Below are 19603 nucleotides of genomic sequence, written 5' to 3'. Positions count from 1 at the left end.
GCCTTCTGGTGCTTCTGAGCTGGCCTGGCTAGCAGCTACCGGCCACACACTGGGCTGGGCCAGGTAGGGCTGCGCTCACTGACAAGGCTCAATGTCCCTGTCACTGACCCACAGCTGCCGGGATGGCTCCACCTCTGTGGCCTGGCCCAGAAAGACCTTGCAGCTGCCTTGGCCAGGGCTGAGCAAGGGCAGTTCAGTGCGCAGGGGAGGGGCCACCCTCGGCAGCTGTGACTCAGTGACAGCTGCTCCTGGCACCCCAGTTGGGCTGCACCACAAAGAGACCTCCTCCTCACATCATAGTGGCGGTGGGTGGGAGGGAGAAGGAGGGGGAAGAGTCCCTCTCCCATCAATGAATAGACCCGGCTCCCCACCCCATGGAGGAGCGGAGGGAAGAGTCCCCTTCTGGGGCTGAACAGCTTGGCATAGATCCCCCTTCCTTGCCCTGCAGCTGTAATGGAGAAGCAGGGAAATAGTTCCCCTCTGGTGCTAGGCAGCCCCGCAGAGCCCCCCTACCTACCTCATGGTGGTGGGAGGCGGGAGGAGAAGGGGAAAGAGCCCCCCCAGCACTGAAATGAGTCACTCCCCCACCCTGCAGCATTGGGGGAGTGGGAGGAGGGGTAAGAGTTCCCCTGGTTGGGGCCAGGCAGCCCTGCATGTCAGGATTGCTCCTGGCTGTCAGGGAGCCTCTGGGGCAGGCAGAGCTCTTCCCTCCTCCTCCTCCCCAACCACAGTGGTGTGGCCAGACTCCCTCTTCTCCCACCCTTGGCACCTTGCAGACCAAAGTTGAAGTTTAAACCCCTCCTCAGTCTTACTCAGGCCTGCCCAGGTCTGACCCCCACCCCTGCTCTGCTCAGCTTCTCTGTGAAAGGGAAGGGAGGGCTGCTCTAGTGCCCCCAGGCTTCTGGCCTAAGCCACTGCAGGCATGTGCCTGCATTTCTGGAATGAAAAGAGAACATCTATCCACTTGGAAACCAGTTCACTCTCTGCAGGTTAGACTAACCTGCAAAGATTTAATCAATTCAGGCTCGGGATTTTTGAATGTCTGTCCCTAGCCTGAATGTCTGTATGTACCCATAGAAGTTAGTTCCAGGCTTAGTAATGTAGGTCAAATTTCATAGGGCCTGATCTAATCAAACATAAAACACATGCATAAAAACAAACAAACAACAAAACCCCCCAAATGAAGTGAAATCTAATCAAATTGAAACAATCCAACCACCATTAGCAAGTCATCTAATTTGTTACAAAATAAATTAAATTAATATATAAATAAAATTTTGATACACAAAAAGTCATGTACCTGTCTTATCTGTTAGCAAATATACTAAACGACCCAATTCTTCTGGTATGGTGCTGGTTCGGACAACTGTTCCAGGTATATTGTCATCCTTCATAATCATCCACCCATAGGCTGCTTTGCCCATGTCTAAGTTCACACGTAAACTGCAAAGAAAACATGCATCACACTTAACATCAAAACCAGACAATGTCTTACAGGATGAAAATTTTAATAAAAATGTGTGGTTCTGAAAACTGAAACTGTAATCTGCTTTTTCATAAAATATTGGCAAAATCTTGAACTCCATAAAACTGCAAATATTTTGGGGCAGGAACAATCTCTTTGGTGTGTGTTTTACAATGCCTAGCACATAGGAGTATTTGCCTTTGTATGACATTGCTAACAAATACTGCAATAAAAACAGATATTACCATATTTACTCACATACCATATTCACTTTCCCCCAAAAAATTAGCCTTTCAAAATTGGGGTGTATATCTTAAACAGGGAAGCTTATTTTTCTGTCTATAACAGATCCATGGAGATGCTGTAAATGGCTGCTGTTTAGTGTACAGCAGAGGCAGATGTGGAGAGGGCGGGGGATGGTACAGTACTGTGTACACTCCTTTGATTCTCGATCTACCAAAAGTTTAAAACTACTTGTCCAAGCACAGCAGCAGTGGCATTTCTATTCAGACAGTAGTGATGGAGTAAACTGACTTAATGGCTCATTATTATCTACCTGATTTCTGCTGACTGTTCTTCACTCCACAGATGTTAATGACCATCTCAATTTTTTAATGTTCTTGATGTTCCGCTAATGAAGCTATCCTTCCTTCCCCCATTTTACTGTCTGGTCTCCTATCACTCCTGTCTTTCTTTTCCTATCATAGCCTAGCAACCTGTTTTTAGCTTTTTTTTAAATTCCTAGCTCTGCCCCTAAAGTCCTGTCTTCAGGAGCAACTACAGTTTCAGCACTGGGCTGAACAGCTAACAATGGTGGAAAATCTTTTTTGTTCTTCCTTCTTCCTTCCTAAAATAAGGTTGCTTTATTTGGGGGTATGTGATATGTGAGAAAAATGATAATATGCCCAATATATTCATCTTACAAAAAACTATTAAAAATTGAAGATGTGTGAGAAGACTAGTGATGCACTTTAACTATTGTGGTGAAAAAGGAACATAATTATAATATACATAATTTAGCATAATAAATATAAATAATTTTAGAGAAAGTTTTTGATTCCTTACTCTGTTACTTTTAAAAACCATTTTCTCTGTGATGTGGAGACATACATTAATATGTCTTCCAATCTTAATTAACTTTACTTATGAACATTAAAAAAGCTGCTATCAGCTTCTTATTGTGTACTTTATTTTCCCTTTTTATTACGTTATACAAGATGTGGCTAACCTTACTTCCAGAATAGCTCATATCCCACTGGTAAAACCAATGAATTCTACATCCTTAGCAAGACAAGTCAGTCAACCAGTGTTGATTTCAGCCCCATTCCTTTTGTTGAAGATCAAATTAAGCAGTATGTCTACAGTACTATGACTTTATTTAAAACAGTTTAATACTGTTGTGTCAATTCAAAAGTGCTCCTGGGGAACAGAACACCAGAATTATCCTTAAAATTCCCAAAATGCTATGTTACAGCAATACCAAGATGGCAGATGTATTAAAAACCTTTCAAATACTTTCCAGCTGTCCCTTAGCAATTGTTGTGTAATGGATACAAATGTTGTTGTTCATGCACAAGTGATTGTGCATCACCTAAGGGGACAGTAATTCAGAGACAGCTATACGCCATAACGACTATGCTTAATCTGAGTTGCATGAAATCCTGCATTTTCAATAACATTTTTTGCAATGAAATAAATTTTCATCTACTATTTCTTTTTAAGCCCACCAAAGGAGACCTCTAAGGCCCAAGCTAAAAAACAAAAAGACAAGCTTTTTAAAATACAGAGGCTCATCATCCATGATAAGCAGGGATCCAGGCTTTCCATTTCCCATGAAAAAAATGAACAAACTGTGGATTTTTAATTTTAACCGAGAAAAATGTGGACTTTTCATTTTAACAGAGAAATGTGGAATTTCCACCTTTGCAGAGAGCTCTCCGCAGGCCAGGAGTTCCAGCCTGCAAGGGGCTGGGGGAGCAGGAGATGGCTGGTCAGGCAGGGGGCGCCATCTGCATGTGCACATGCACACATGCACATGGCTGCCAGGTAAGTCTGGTGTGGGGGGGGATGGAGTGAGGGAGGGAGTTGGGCAGGACTGGGGCTACTACCCAACTGGGGTGGTGCACGGGGCTTGGGGGCTGGGGCCTGAATGTGCAGCCCCAGGGCCTCGGAATGGAGCAAGATGGGGCTGTGGCTGGTTGTCCACGGGTTGGGGGGGGAAGGGGGCTGTGTCTCCACTGCTGCATGCACTCTGCAAGGACCAGAGGGGGCATGTGCCCCTGAGTTCTGTGCGTGGGGTGGAGAGGCGGCCTGCCCTCTGTAGTCTCGGGCTACCTGCCCTCTCCCTGCGGCTTCTATAGCCTAGTGGGTGAGGCCTGGCATGGCAGGGCAAAGCAGAGCCAGGCGGGGAAGCTCCTTGCTGCTGAGAGCCCCATGCTGCCCTGGCAAAGTCCCCCTAGTCCACCTGGCAGCAGTGGGGGTGGCAGTGCGGGGTTGTGCCCCTTGCTGCTGCTGGACCGGCAGGGGTTGCGTCATCATGGCAGTGCAGGACTCCCAGGGGTGGCAACAAATTTCCCTGACTGGCCCCGCTCTGCCCTGTCATGCCAGGTCCCACCCACTGGGCCCCAGAGGCCCCGGGGGGAAGGCAGCAGGGAGGAGAGCCTGAGACCGCAGTGGACAGCCCACATCTGCCCCCTTCCATGGGCTCTGTTCCAGCTGTGCCACCCATTGGGGAAGGGGAACTGGGCTCCATGCTCTGTTGCCTCCTGCAGGAGGCAGCCAGGGCTTAGGCACTGCTGGGGGAGCAGAGGGCTGCAGACCCAGGTCCCTGGCCCTATAGCTATGGCAATTGGGGGCCCCCTCCACCAGGGCTGGGGGGTAGGAGGGCTGCGAGTGGGGAGTGAGGAGCGCTGGCGGGGGGGAGCAGTGGGGGGGCTTTGGAAAGCAGCGACAGCAGGAGAGTGGAAGTAGTGGTGGCTGGGAAGCAATGGCAGCAGTGGCGGGCAGGCATGGGGGAGGGAAAGTAGGGAAATGGTGTGGGGAGCGGTGATGGCAGGCAGGAATGCAGAGCCCATGCCGGTGCCCTGGGGCCAGCGGGGACCCAGGATGGAGTGGCAGGAGTGTGGAGCCTCGGCATGGAGTCTGCATTGTGTGAGGCTCACAGAGTCTGCAAGAGCCGCACGTGATGGGGCCAGAGGCCTGGCCCCATCTCTCTCTTTCTCTCCCACCCCACCCCACCCCACCCCAGCATAAAACCACACCCCTTCCACAGCCTTCACCCCAATCACATACCCCACACCCTTCCACACCCACCCACTCCCCAACCACACCCCTCCACATATACCCCCTTGCCGTCCACACACAATATATAATAGAATTATATTTTGAGCTATTATGCAGTCACTTCTAGATATACTTCACAAACACATAATTCAGTACAAAAATATTTTGAAATAAAATTAAAATAAGTTATAGTAGAGGTTTTATTTTTTGTATATGATTTAGTTTTTTTTCCCCCTGGTTTCCAGATTGTAGCACCCACCCTCCCAAAAGGAATACTTCAGGGCAAGGCAAGGGCCTTCCAGTGGCAAAGGGGGAGGGGTGGGCAGGACACCCAGTCCCAACATGGTGACTGGGGGTAGGGCAACTGTTGAGGGGCAGGGCTACCCATGCAGCCCTAGAAAGCTTGCCAAAACTTGGTAAGCGGCCTTCCAGACAAAATAGTTGCCTGCCCCTGGGTTATACAGTGTGTAACCACTAAGTTATATCTATCCTCCTTAAGTGCTTACAAGATTGTAAGAGACTCCTGGACACTTGAAAACTTCTGGATAGTGTTTCAGACAGAATGGACAATTCTCATTAGAGGTGCTTTAGTTTGCTACCTAACAAAGTGCAACAGTGCATGGGGCACTGGAAGCCAAAGTGCTAGGGACTTGGTGGGCTCTGTGCAGCTTAGGCACTGTGGGACCTGGTGGCAGCCAGCCTGTCCAGTCAGGCTCCAGTGAAGGAAAAAAAAAAGTGGTGAGCCTGATGGGGTTTTTTCCCCCCTCCCCGGAGCTTGTCTGCCTGCCTGAACTGTGTTGGGGCCTGGTGCTTCCCTCTGCAGCTGCAAGGGGGCTGGTGCTTCCCTCTGTGGCTGTGGCACCCCCTGGGACTGCCCAAGCTGGGTGCCAGCAGGCAGGTGTCACCTCATGGGGCCCTGTGCAGCTTACGGCCCACTTGGCCCGCTGGCAGCTCGCCCCCCCCCCCCCCCGCTGTTGCTGAAGAGGCAGGTAAGAATCAGGCCCCCACCCTTGTGTACATGCCACAGGGGTTTAGGTCAATTTAATTCTCCCAAAATTGAAGCGGTGCTTTTAAAAACTCACTGTTTCAATTTAGGGAGAACTAAACTGAATTAAACCCCTGTGGCACGTACAAGAAACCTCTGAGTCTAAAATACAACAGTTGAATTGCAAGGAGGAAAGCAAATTAACATCTAATACCACAGGCCAGAACAGGGATGCTGACCCAAAGTGGTTATACCCCCAGAAGAAATTCCATGTTTAAGACAGAAAGAAAGGAGGAAAGAAATATCACCACAATCAGGAAATATTTAAAGCTATGTGGACAGATGTTACATTTGTAATGTTAAGCATACCCTTGTAGTGCTACAAAAAGTGAGTGTACAGTTGCTCAAGCTGTTTGTAGCATTACAAAATTTCTGAAAGATCAATAAAATACAAGCACTTTCAATGAGGAACTTCTTGGTGGGGATACATTTTGTATGACTCAGTGTAATGCTTACATACGGGTTTCTGGGACTCCCAGCATCCTACAGTCGTCCTCCTCCAATTAAATGGCCCTGATGGGACCCTGCTGTGCCCATTGTGTGGGGCAGCAAGAGCTGTTTTCCTTGCGATGGTGGTAGCAGCAGCTGCTGCAGGCACACTAGAAAATGGCTGTGTTCCTGCGGCAGCTGTGGCAGCTCTTCCAGGAAAGGGCCCCTTTCCTGCAGGGCGGGCAACAGCAACAAGACCTGCTCTTCACCCCACAGAAACCCCCAAAATAGTTCTGTTCCTGAGGGGTAAGCACCAGGGAAAAGAACCCAGTAGGAACCACATAAAAAGCTGCCTGCCCCACAGGAAACCCAGGAAAAGGGGCTGTGCTGGCTCATCCTACTGTCACAGGAATAGCTGGTTTGGCAGCAGGGCTGGTGGGCCAGAGGCCATGTGTTTCCTTCCCACAGTAGCTGTGGGCTGTTTGACAGTTCTTGTGGCTTCCCTGACATGGGGCTGTCATGGCCACTGATGCTGCCCTGGTACCAGTCTTAAGGGAGCCGTCTTGGTTGAAAGCACAGCTCCCAATTCACCTGCAAAGGTGAAGACAGCATACCTTGTTACCCCTGCAGATGACCTGGGGTTTCTCCCTTTCAGCAGCCTGTAGCTGATTCCCATGTGATATCAACTTGAGACAGCCTCTCTGCTGTGGGAGTCAGGGTGGGGGTGGATGATGGGAGCAAAGGAGCAATCCCCTATGACCTCTGGCTGGAGAGTACTCTTTTGAGACAACTTTTTAGTTCTCCAGCCAGAGGGCTGAATGCATGTACACCCCCATAAAACTATGTTTCTGGAGTGCTATGGAGCATCTTAGCACTCGGTAACATAACAGATGAACACCTGTCCATACCTTAAGTAACTGCAAGGCAATCTTAAATATAGATCATTCCCAGTAAAAGAGATGCTGGAGAATATCTAGTTCTGATGCAGATCAAGACAATGCTTTTAAAACAATAACCCATGCTCCTACACATTTTATATGAATGAACCACAAAATCTGTATAGTGCTTTCATAGTTATTTTGAAACAACAAATTTGCAAAGAAAAATAATAGAGTATCCAACAGATTCTAAACAACCAAAGACATGGTTTGTGAGGTTTATGCAGTTTTCAAAAGATGCAGCCACCAGATCCTAAACTTCAACAGTTTAAGTAGTACTTATAAATCGTTACAGATTTTAGTAAAGTAATAATAGACTCAGACCAAGAAGAAGGAAAACAAATTTGAAACACAATCATGTTATCATATTATCCTACTTGGCTTGACTTTATAATATTGAGAAATACAAACTGACCTACACTTCATAACCCCAAAACCTCAAGAAAATAGTCAAACTCCCCCTTTTTTGCCATAAAATGCCAGCCTCTATTTTGTTATTCAAATCTCCCATTTGAATATAAATTTATCCCAACCCTATTTTACGTTTCCCATCAGTTCATTATATAGTTTTCTTCTTTAGTTCTCTTTCAATTAACTAAATGGAAGCTTAAAAAAAAAAATCACAGAATCTACCCTCCATTCCTGTATGCAAGGAAAATATTGATTTTTGTTAATCCTGCTTCATATTTTGCTATATTTTTCTAAAAACTTTGCCTGTGCATATTCTCTCTGGCACATTTGCATGAAATGTGCCAGCAAGAATGTGAGAACACACAAGTGTGGAAAACATATGGCAAGTAAATGTAACATTTTTCATACATGCATAAATATTTCTAGTTTATGCAAAAACAGAAAGTGATTACACACAGCTAGTAACTTTGACATAGGCAATTTTCAAAGGGAAGCATATAACCTCAGTGCAGATAATAGGAGGTTGTAGTACAGGTAGCAGTTAAAGCCCTAGGAGGGCAGCTGAGGAATAATTACTCAAATAGAAAATTGTGGAACTGTTTCTAAAATAGGCACCTGATGGCCAAAGCACACTTGCAGGTTGAGAATGTAGCAGTTTGTAAAAATATGAATGGAACTTCATGATACAGCCATATGTATCTCATGGAACAGTTAAATTGTTATGCATTTGCATCATCTGTGAGAAGGACATACCACAAGTAGCCTATGGTTGCTGTAGATCCCATGGATTTAGCAGAAAATACTCTTTGGTTTTTCAGCCATATTATTATACATCTGAATGCAGACTCTAATTCACTAAAATGACCTTTCAAATAAACTGATTTCTTTTTATGTTTATTTCCACATGTGCTAATGATAAGTTTTCAGGGTTTAGCATATTCTAGAGAAAATGGTTGAATGGATTTTTTTTTGAGTGGCAAAAATGTCACATAACTTCATAAAGTCACAACTCTAGAAATCTCAGACAGTTACAAGTATGGCATAAGAATATTTTTATAGGGCATTGGTACTTGTGTCTAGAAGAGTACAGTTGTTACTGATAAGTGCTTTAGATGTTTCTATGAAAGAAAATCTCTGCATTAAAGTGCAGATGGACCTTTCCTCAATCACTCTAAATCCTCGTGAGGTGAAAAGATGATACAAAGTTATTCTTGGTTGTAAAGACATACAGCCTTTTCCCATCAAGGGCAACTGGGAAGGATGTGTGTATTTGACTATGAATGGAAGGTATGTTCCTGAGCACACTTTCATATTTAAACTGAAAAGTTCAGTCAGCTCTTCATCTACCTCTTCCCCAGTTGTGTCTTTCATTTTCCTTGAACTCACAGGTAAAACTCTGATGGAAGGTGGAAGCACTCTAAGAGCATGGGCACAGAACATTTAGAATGGTTTAAATGTGCTTTAAACCTGAAGTGCACAGAAATATAAGCCAGTTAAACTGGTTTAAACCTGCCTGGAACAGTCCAAAAATGTACCTGGAAAATGAAGTACTAATCCTGAACCAGTTCACTTTGAACTGTTCAGTGTTGTGTGTGGACAACAAGCATCCTGAGCATGGGTTTGTTCCATCCTCCAGACATCCCACGCTACATTCCTCCTCACAGCCACATACACCGATGCAACTAGCTACTCTGATACACAGTCTTTACTCTGTTGTCTCCAACCACTTTTTTCCCCCCTTTTGTTGGCACTTCTTTTTAAAATCAATGTGCTCCCTTATAATGCTTTGTCAATAACAGCTATCTTTCTAGCACCCAGCTGTGTTCTCATTCCCCCTTGACTGAAGCCCTTATCATGCCTCCCCCCCACAACCCTTGGGAATCAAAAAGCATGGGTCCAAGCACTTCCCCTACTCCTCCAGTCAAGCAAGTACATTGCACACTTTGATCACTTGCAGTGTACTAAAGTTTACTGAACTCATGTTTAGAAAACAAGGGAAAGCAGAAAAGTAACAAAGCCCACAGCCAATGACACTTAACCATGGGAGTCCTCAAGCATGGGTGCAAACACTCTCCTACTTGCCCATTGTAAGGCATGCTGGACTGGGTGCTCACTCCCGCACCAAGTGTCAGACTCACAGCACTTCATGCAATTATGAACCAGGTCCCAATTAGTGCCATTTTGGAACAGTTCATTGTTATAAGCGTCTGGTGTCTCATGATCTCCTCATGCAAAAGTTAGCCAACTGCAGCCTCGGCTATATCACAGTCCGATGGCTGGGGAATTGGCTCCGAGGTCAGACCCAGACAGTGATAATTGACAGAATTGAATTATCATGGTGCCCTGTGACCAGTGGTGTCCCTCAAGGCTCTGTCCTTGGACCTATGCTCTTTAACATCTTTATGAATGATGTGGACACTGGTGTCAGAAGTGGACTGGCCAAGTTTGCCAATGACACCAAACTTTGGGGTAAAGCATCCACACCTGAGGACAAGCTGATGATCCAGGCTGACCTTAACAGGCTCCGAAAATGGGCGGATAAAAACCTGTTGACATTCAATATGGAAAAATGCAAAGTATTCCACCTCAGGGAAAAAAAACGCAAATCACGCTTACAGGCTCAGCAGTGCTACACTTGCTAGCACCATGGATGAAAGGGACTTGGGAGTCATGACTGACCACAAGATGAACATGAGCCACCAATGCGATGTTGCAGCTGGTAAAGCGAACAAAACTCTGGCTTGCATCCACAGATGGTTTTCAAGCGCATCCCAGGATGCCATCCTCCCACTGTACTTGACCTTGGGGAGGCCACAGCTGGAGTACTGCATCAAAATTCTGGAGAAGCCACAGACAGTCCAGAGGAGAGCCATGTGTATGATCAGAGGGCAAGAGAACAGGCCTTACGATGATAGGCTGAGAGTCATGGGACTCTTCAGCCTGGAAAAGCAGAGGCTCAGGCATGACTTAGTGGTTGCCTATAAGTATATAAGGGGTGTACACATCAGGATCTGGATTCTGGGGGAATGCCTGTTCAACACAGCGCTCCCAAGGGATGACAAGGTCAAATAAACTCCTCCAAGACTGTTTTAGGCTGGACATAAGGAAAAAACTTCTTTACTGTTCGAGACCCCAAGGCCTGGAACAGACTGCCTCCAGAGGTGGTGCAAGCAACTACTCTGGAATCTTTTAAGAAACATTTGGATGCCTACCTTGCTGGGATCCTTTGACCCTTGCTGACTTCCTGCCCCTGGGGCAGGGGGCTGGATTTGATGGGCTTCCGAGGTCCCTTCCAGCCCTAATGTCTATGAAATCTATGAAGTAGGGTGACCATATGTCCCATTTTAACCAGGACGGTCCTGGATTTCAGAGGCTGGCCCCAGCTGGATGTTGGGAATTATAGTGAGCATTCTGGAAATGCAAGGGTGTGGGCCATAGTCTGGCCGGGAGTCAGAGCAGTGCAGAATGCCTTGCAGGTGGACAGGCAGGCACCGCTGCCTGCCTGGCATTCAGCCCTGCCCCCACCAACTTGTGAGAGCGTGGGGACAGAGGGCCAGTGTCCTGGGTTTCCCAGATGATGTCCTGGATTTTCAGGACTTCCATATGGTCAGCTACATATAAAACCTTAGGAAGTGATGAGATACTGCTGAGGATAGCAAGGTGCACCTTATATTTCCTTTTTAAGATTTTCTACAATATGCCTAAAATGCAAAAAAAGAGTTTATTCCAGGGACAGAATCTGCAATGAGTGATGAAGGACTGGTAGTCAATCCACATAGCAAATACAGCCAACAAGTAAGACTTTGTCCCCAACAGGTTTAGTAGTGCTAATGCTATGAGATCATAGGTTTTCTGAATTGAACAGGCAGGTTGATAAATGAAAGAAAATTCCTGAATATTAATGACACTCATAAATGGTTTTAGATTCTGCATGGCTGAAAAGTCTGACCAATGGAGATGAATGTTAGAGGAGAGTACAGGACAGGAGAGACAGATTTTGACATTTTCAAAGCAGTTTAGGGGGTTTAGACATATTGCTTCCATTAATTTTAAAGGAAAATGTGTCAATCTTCTAGACTGCTTTGAAAATTTAAACCAGAAAGTGTAAGGACAATAATTTTGTGATTTGAAGATTAAGTAGCAAAGGAGGTATAATCAAGGGAAAGGTAAAAGACTGCCATTACTACTAAGTGATATTATATCACACAGGCAGTATCTAAAAAATCTATAGAACATAATAAGATTACAATCTTCTGGCAGCAGGAAAACTGTGCTTGGTGATGCTCACTGTGCTAAAATGACTGCCCTAACAGGAAAGTACCAGTATCCTGGGGCAAACGTTTAATTTTATCTTAAAATTGTAAAAACTATGGATTAATGATCTCATTAAGAATCTCAAAATGATGTATTTGTTGTCATTGTGTACAATGAAGTAAATTTAATGTAACAGGACAGGTATAGACATTACGCTTTTACCAGTATAAGTGACTGGAAACCGGTCTATACCCATAACAGAACAGAAATTTGTCACACAAAACCAGTCTATACCCATAACAGAAGTTCAGCACATAGACTGATTTAAAAACAATGGAACCCAGTCTAAGATTTGCACACTCCTCCCCTCCACCAAAAGGCTAATTTGTGTTCTGCTTGCTGTCAATTTAAACTACACTGCTTACAGAAAACCGATTCCACCTTGGGCTTTTTGAATGTCTGCACCAAGCCACAAAATCATACCTCCGGCACCAAAATTAAATACAAAACTAAGAAATAGAATAGCTGTAATAAGCAATATAGTCTATCCATTGCAAATATAGGATTGTTTGTGTGCTGCATATTCTATGCTGTTCCTAGCCTTGTTATGAATTTCCACCAGTCCCGTAGACCTCATTATCAGGAAGTTTCCATTTATATTCAGGCATAACTTTCCTTTTGTTATGTCCATTACTCCTAGTTACCCTATGTACTAATGCATCTTCTGTTCCTTTTCCAGCAACTCAAAGGGTGGGAATGAGAACCGAGAATAAATCATATGGCAAAGTTAGCTGGTTTCTATGGCAGTTCAATGCATTAAACTATGTGTAGATTCTTGGGCAGACAAATGGAAATCTCTATTTTTAATTTAAGCAAATACAAATGCTGATTATACTACCAGCAGTCCATTATTCTTTTTACTGTTTTATTTTGATATAAAATTTAAAATTTAGTGTTTTTCACAACTTCCAGTGAGATACTAATATTGGAATGCATAGCTATGCTACAAAAGAGGACAGAAGAAATCTGGAGTTTTTAGGATTATAGAAGGCACTAAAGATAGTTTCTTGTTTATAACTCAGCAAGTGGTTAAGGCTTTCGGCAAAAGTAAAAGACAATGGGAATGGAACTTTTCATTCCACACTAGCTGAGGAAAACAAGTTTCGTCAATGCATCCTGACACAAAATCCAGCTATAGTAAACGTTACGGAATGCCACATTATGATATGAAATGGGATTGCCTGGTATGGAAAAGTTAAAGGGAAAACTAGAATGATAGATCACTGCATCTGAAGCATGGTAGGAAAATGTACATTAGCCTCTTCAAACAATGCCAGGGAATGCTGGCAGCAGATCTGTGTCAAGTCTAGGTTTGGGCCTGATGGCAGACCCACCCACCCACCCACCCATTCTAAGCACAAGTATTTTCCTTAACCCCTGCTGCTAGACAGAAGCCAGAAGAAGTTTGTAAGAGAGTCTGCAACAAAGTCCACTTAATCAGCAAGAGAAGAACAAGACGAGCCACTCCATAGCCATTCTCCAGCCTAATAAGCAGGGAAGGGATTAAAATGGAGGCAGAATACATACCTGAACCAGAAAACATACCTGAATGGGGAAGGTTAAGGGAAAACAGGAGTGAAAGGAACAAATAAAAGTAGGTGAGTGGTAAGAAAGGAGACAAAAATAAGAGAAGGGAGGAAGATTGAAGAGATGGAAGGCTGAAGAAGGACTAAAGAGGTCTAAAAAGACACATGGGAGGGGGATGCAGAAGTGGGGAAAAAGAAAGCACCAGAGGAAAAGAAAGGAAAACTATGTAGTAAAGCCCTAGGTTGCAAACTCTTGGATGCTCAAGAATGGACATCACCATATTTATTAAAGTATTGTTTTAGTGTTGTGCTTTCTCTGAATTACTTCAGTAATTTAAGGAGTGTAGGTTGTAGTTGCATTGGTCTAAGGACATAAGTGGACAAGGTTCTTTGGGTAAATCCAGTATCTTTTATTAGACCAACTCTTTTATTAGACCAACACTTCAATAGTTAAAAAACGTGAAGTTGGTAAGATTGCAGTTAAAGTGTGTGGTGTTGTAATTTGTGTTATACTACAACAAAAATGTGCCAAATGTTCCACAAACAATTGTCATGCACCTCTGAACTCCTCCTATATAGTCTGCTCATTAATGTAGTTCCCATAGTAATACTACTACTAGTATCATATGTTTTGGAACAGCTTCAAACAGCTGTCATTTTTGTTACATCAGCATGTTACAAAAGTATCATTTTTTTTCCTTTTAAATCATAGGATAACAGAAACCTAGAAGGGGAGCAGGGTTGCCAACTGTCCATATCCATGCAATAAATTATATTAATCATGCACTTTGGAGCATCTTGCCTACTCATTTCCCATAGTAGTGGTCTACTGAATGCAACTTAATGGCCCAGATGAAGTGAAGAAAATATCAAATGTCAGGAGAAGGATTTGTTAGACTTGTTACAGACAGTCCTTAAAAAACAAGCTAAAAAACACCTGCCTGTCAAGCCTGTAAAAAATTTCAGCCATCTGCTAAAGAAAAAAAAAAAGAAAAACTTAAGTGATCAGAAGCTTGACTGAAGATCTCTCATCAGAAAGAGGCTAGAGAGGCATGTATTGATGGACAGAGAAGGGCTGGGTTCAAATTCAGGGGTTTAAGATGAACCATAGTAAAAAAGTTAGGCTGTTAGTAAAAATCAGTTAAAAAACCTGCAGCTTTTTGATGGTTTGACACCATTTTGCCTGCACCCCAGAGGTACCCACACCCTGGTGCCCCCAACTGCATCCCAAATCATAGCATGCTGGCCTTCCAACCTCCCCACCCCCCCCAGTCTTACTGTGGATGGCTCCCCTCAAGCCCAATCTTGGCACTGACCCCAAAGAAATATAGTCTGCCTATCTGCAACCCAACAGAGTTGCAGCAGGTAATGGGACACAGCAGTAGCAGCAGCACATGACTAGAGAGGCTCCTGTGGGCTACAAAGCTCTGAGACAATGCCCCCTGCAGGATGCTGTGCTTTTGTTTACCTGGGGTATATATTGGATATTATCCAGGACATGAACAGATTTTGCATTTACTTCTGGGCATGAAAAGTCCTGATATGTCAGACTTGGAAGACTGAGGTGCTTTATAAATATTAATTTCTTCTCTCTCTCTGTTACCTGGGCTTTAGATGGAAAAATGTAAAAGAGGCAAGACTCAGTGTCCCTTGCTGCAAGGCTAAGTTATGGACCAGGGGTTAGGACAATGCCCAGTGCTTTGTAATCATCACAGAACCAGGACAGGCCTCCTGGCAAATCTGGGGGCTGAGCATCAGCACAGGTGCCCAAAAGAAATGTGTCCGTCTTGGCCCAATGATATGAGCTGTAGACCTACACTTATAGGCCTGTTGACACTCAATCAGGGACTCAACATTATCCTCACTGGTCACAAAAAGTCACGCATGATTGGCAAAAGCTGTCACCTTACCCGGGGGGGGGGGGGGGGGGCAGTGGTTTGGAGCTGCAACCTGTTGGAAGGCCAAGCCCATCAGGTGCTGCGACAGCATGTGGGGCAATGGCTCAAGTTAGGGCACAGAGCATTCCTGAGAGAAGTCAGCCTTGTGGGATGCTCCTGCATGCTGGGAATGGGGCACATAGCTCTCCATTCACCTTCAAGAGGCTAGACATGTCCTGGTACAGGAGTCAGCTGGTTAATGTGAAGACGGGCCCAAAATCAAATGCTTCTAGAGTTCCAATTGGTTGACCTGATCAAAGTTTTTTTCTTGATTCGGGGAGACAAGGCCAATGTTCCGATCAGAGAGTTCTATGGCTGCCAGCAGATCATGTAGCTGAAATAGGCTGTCTTGGATGGCTCTACCAGATGCACAGTAACTCTGTTCAGGGCCTACAACAGAAAGAAGCCAGGACAATTTTGAGCCAGTTGGGCCAGGACTTTGGTCAGGATTTTGTAACTGGTACACAGCAGTGACACTAGTTGCCAGTTCTTAATATTACTGGGATCCCCCATCTTGGACAGCAGCATCAGGACTGCTTGCCAGTAACTGACTGGAAAGATCCTATCTTCAAGGCTCTACTGGAAGACATGCATGATGTCTGAGCCCAGGAGAGGCCAAAAGGTCTTGCAGAATCTGATGGGTAATCCATCAAGAGTTGGTGCCTTCCCTGTGGTGAGGTCTTCAATAGCACCAGTCGGTTCTGCCAGGGATAGCTCCTGTTTCAGCTTGTCAGCCTCAGATGTGCAGAGCTGATGTGCAGCTGTTGAATAGCCTCTGGGAAGGCAGTCTCAGCTGCAAACAACTCTGTGTAAGAGCTAAAGGCATGCTCTCAGATCTCGCCAGGGTCTGTGAGCACCTAATCCAACAGGGTTGTAAGGTGGCAGGTGATTTTGTTTTGCACACTTTTTCTCTTGGTTGGAGAAGAATCAAGTTGGGTAAGTTACTGAATGTGGGTTCAACCCTTTACCAATTCTCTTAAGTGCTTCTTCTGGAGCTTGATGCTCTCATGCAGCCCACGGTCATTACCAGCATCCCTCAGGGCAGTCTCAAACTCTACAATGTATTCCTTTAGGTACTTTCCCCATTTTCCACTACTGTTTCCAGGAGAGGAAACTTACTTCCTGAGGCTGTCCATGTCTGCCACAGGTATGTGAAGAAGTGTCAAAACTGGGCATCTTACAGGAGGCTAACCACCGAGATATTAGTAGGCTGCTCAGTTGTGAATTAAGTTAGGAAAAGCCAGCTGACACCAGGCCAGACTGTGATCCGAGAGTTCTGATGGCACAATATGGCTGCAGCACAGCAGAGTCAGGTGGTATTCAGTAATATACAGCTGATTCAGGCAAGGCAGGAAGAACCTATTGGTGGTTGCCTTCACCCATGTTTACTGATTCATGCTAGGATGGAGATTCAGCCACATGTTGAATAGGCTTGCTGCCTGTACAGTTCTGTAGCTGTCAAACAAGGGTGAATCACGCCCCACCCCGATTCAGGAGGCCATTGTCATTGGCTATAGTCTATAAAAGTTCATCCAGCATTCTGAAAAAGTGCACCCCTTCCTTGCCCCACCCTTTTGTTGGGTGCATAGTTATTAATTAGGATGATGTGCTCCAAAGTGGCTCAGACATTTAATAGGTGAGCAGGAATTATTTCCTGGGTGACCACTGTAGCCATTCTTGGTTTTGGTGAGAAGAGGATGGCAATACTCATAATGGAAATTGTGCCATGGTTTAGGAAGATTCTTCTCCTTCAGGCAGCGTGCCAGTCTGCTGTGTTGGTTCCTTTTGTGTGCATCTCTTGTAACAAAGTGAAGTCTAACCATTTTTGGTTCAGGAACACAAAGAAAGCTGCCTTCTGGGGTTCGTGCAGCCATTGATGTTGAGTGAACCAAGGGTAAAGGTCAGCACTGTGAGAGGTTTGAGATGTTGACAGCAAAGAAAGAGAGGAAAGAAAGCTATGAGTCAGAAAGTAGCCCAGAAAGTTGCTCTTTGGCAGTCAAGGGGTTTGTTCTCTACTAACAAGTTCCTCTTTTGAGCTGTCATCTTCATTTTCTTTTTGATTGTCCCATCAAAGTGTTGTGTTAACTTTTTAGGTCTAAAAGCATGCTATTTTGTTGCTTCCGTAACTCACAGCTTCTTTTTTGTACTATGAGCTGAGGTTAGGAACCATTTCCTTTATACTTGGGGAACCATTCAGGTGCTTGGCTCAACTTTCTAGAATCTCTTTCTTCATCAAGAAACCTAATAATTTTTTCAAGGGAGTAACCTTCCCTGAATGCATTCTCTAAGGAAGCAGCAGATGACTGGTGGTTTTCCTGCTAGACACCAAGAGTGGATTGTTTTCTGCTTAAGGGCAACCAGAGCCCTTGAGTTCCCCATCTTTCCTTGACCCATCTTGCTGGTGGGCGGGTACAGGATAGTCCACTGGAGTTAGAGATGCCCATTCCAGAAGACCATGAGTTTTTGGAGCCTTTTGAGTTTTTTGTGCCACAGTGTGAGAAAGAGTCAGAGAGTGAGCATTTTCCAGGAGGCCCCGTGACATGCAGGATTGTAGAGGTCAAAACCAACATTGCAAATTCTACCTGGAAACATGGATCATCAAGCACCAAAGTATAAGCAAATTACTTCACCCTGCACCAAATTCTTGTTTTCAGGTTTTAAGGCACAGCCCTACATAGTAGTCTAAATCTGAAAATAATGCAAAGCATGAATTATGAAATATGGTTTACACTCAAAGGAACGTACAATCTTCTGACCAAATGGAGATGAAAAATACATTCCTGGACACTGCTGTATGATTCACACACTCACAGAAGTTTAGGGCTGGACCTATGAGATCATTGGGTCCAGCCTTCCTGCTCTGCACAGGAAAGACTGCTGGGGTCAAATAACCCCAGCAAGGTGTGTGTCCAGTCTTTCCAATCATCACTACTTCACAATTACCTGACAGAAATCAGACATGATGAAACCATATGGAATACTACTACAGCACTGTTTGTAAGACTAAACTAAAACCAACAGACTAAAGCCAACAGCAAAAGATAGTCAGTTTGTCAAGCATAGATTTATCTACTTCCACTTACAGGGTACATGCAAGTCAAAATCACCTTGGGATTGAGGACATCAAGAGCCTTGGATCAAGGGGGAAAAAGGCTACTAGTGCCACACTGAGGTCCAAACTCAGATTTCACAAGGATCAGTGAGATTTGAGGCATCCAAGTACATTCAAAATTCCTGTCACAAAACTCTCTATGAACTTAATCATAATTTCAAAAACCTAGTGGACAGTATCTAGTCTGTTTATAAGCATAAAGAGAGCTTCTCATAAAAGACAGCACTAAAACCTTACTTTGGCATCTTCCCCCTTTTAGATGATACATAGACCACTATTGTTAAAGACAATCACTGTTCTTGCCAACTGCCTTGCAGCAGCATGAAAAAAAAAAGATCCAAAAAACAGATTATTGAATGGAAGGGTCCTAATTACTAAAATACCCAAATGAACATCACTGGCCCATTATATGGCACGTGAGACTGGAACTTCAACTATGATCTCAACAACAATACAGCCATGCTGGAGGCACACTCATAGGATGATTTTTTCCCATGTACTTGTGTAATAATGGCCTCATGTGAGGACAACAGACACTTGAGCACAGGTGCAGACACTATCTTATAGAAGGTGATAGAAAATGCATATCAACTAAAGTCTCTATTTAGCACATGTGCTTCAATGTTCAATGACTCCAGAGGAATAAATAGCATTTTTAATGTCAGCTCATTAAATCAATTTAGGGGTCAATACAGGGCTCTGGAAAACTCATTCAACATTCAATCAGTTTGTGAAGGACCTGTTTCCTACTCTAGTTAGGGCAACATCTTTAGTGTTTGGGATGATGAAATACTTTTTCCAATCTCTCTCCTGCTCCCCAAATTTAAAGTTTGGCTCAAGTCTCCATGAACATTAACAAATGCAGTTTCTAGTATGGATAGACTCTGCCTGAAACAGCCAATTTTTTTCCCTGTAACTGATTTCCTTTACCTGTGGAGAAGAGCTCAATTATTTTCCCCCTCATAACTGTTTTAGAAGCATCCAACAGTGAGAAGAGACAACTCCTGGTGTTTCATTATCATTATTCTGGCAATTCCTATCCCAGGTGGTTTACAGTTCACGTACAATCTTGAGAATAGGTCAATCTTTACCCTCTATGCCTAACATCCTGAGGGGAGGTAGAGAAGTGTAGTGACATTTGAAC

General features: G+C 44.4%; 1 protein-coding gene across 4 annotated transcripts in view; it reads right to left on the bottom strand.

Annotated features, from left to right (window-relative positions):
- Nucleotides 1-19603, bottom strand: part of ATP9B (ATPase phospholipid transporting 9B (putative)) — a 343595-nt gene that overhangs the window by 65696 nt on the left and 258296 nt on the right. For all 4 annotated transcript variants that reach the window (XM_059724300.1, XM_006258252.4, XM_059724301.1 and 1 more), the window contains one exon: nt 1301-1443. In XM_059724300.1, coding sequence (XP_059580283.1) covers nt 1301-1443 — 143 coding nt within the window. The remainder of the gene's footprint in view (nt 1-1300; nt 1444-19603) is intronic.

This window comes from Alligator mississippiensis, chromosome 3 (genome assembly GCF_030867095.1).
Source record: "Alligator mississippiensis isolate rAllMis1 chromosome 3, rAllMis1, whole genome shotgun sequence".
NCBI lineage: Eukaryota > Metazoa > Chordata > Crocodylia > Alligatoridae > Alligator > Alligator mississippiensis.
Note: the sequence above shows the minus strand (reverse complement) of the source record. Positions and strands in the feature narration are given on the sequence as shown.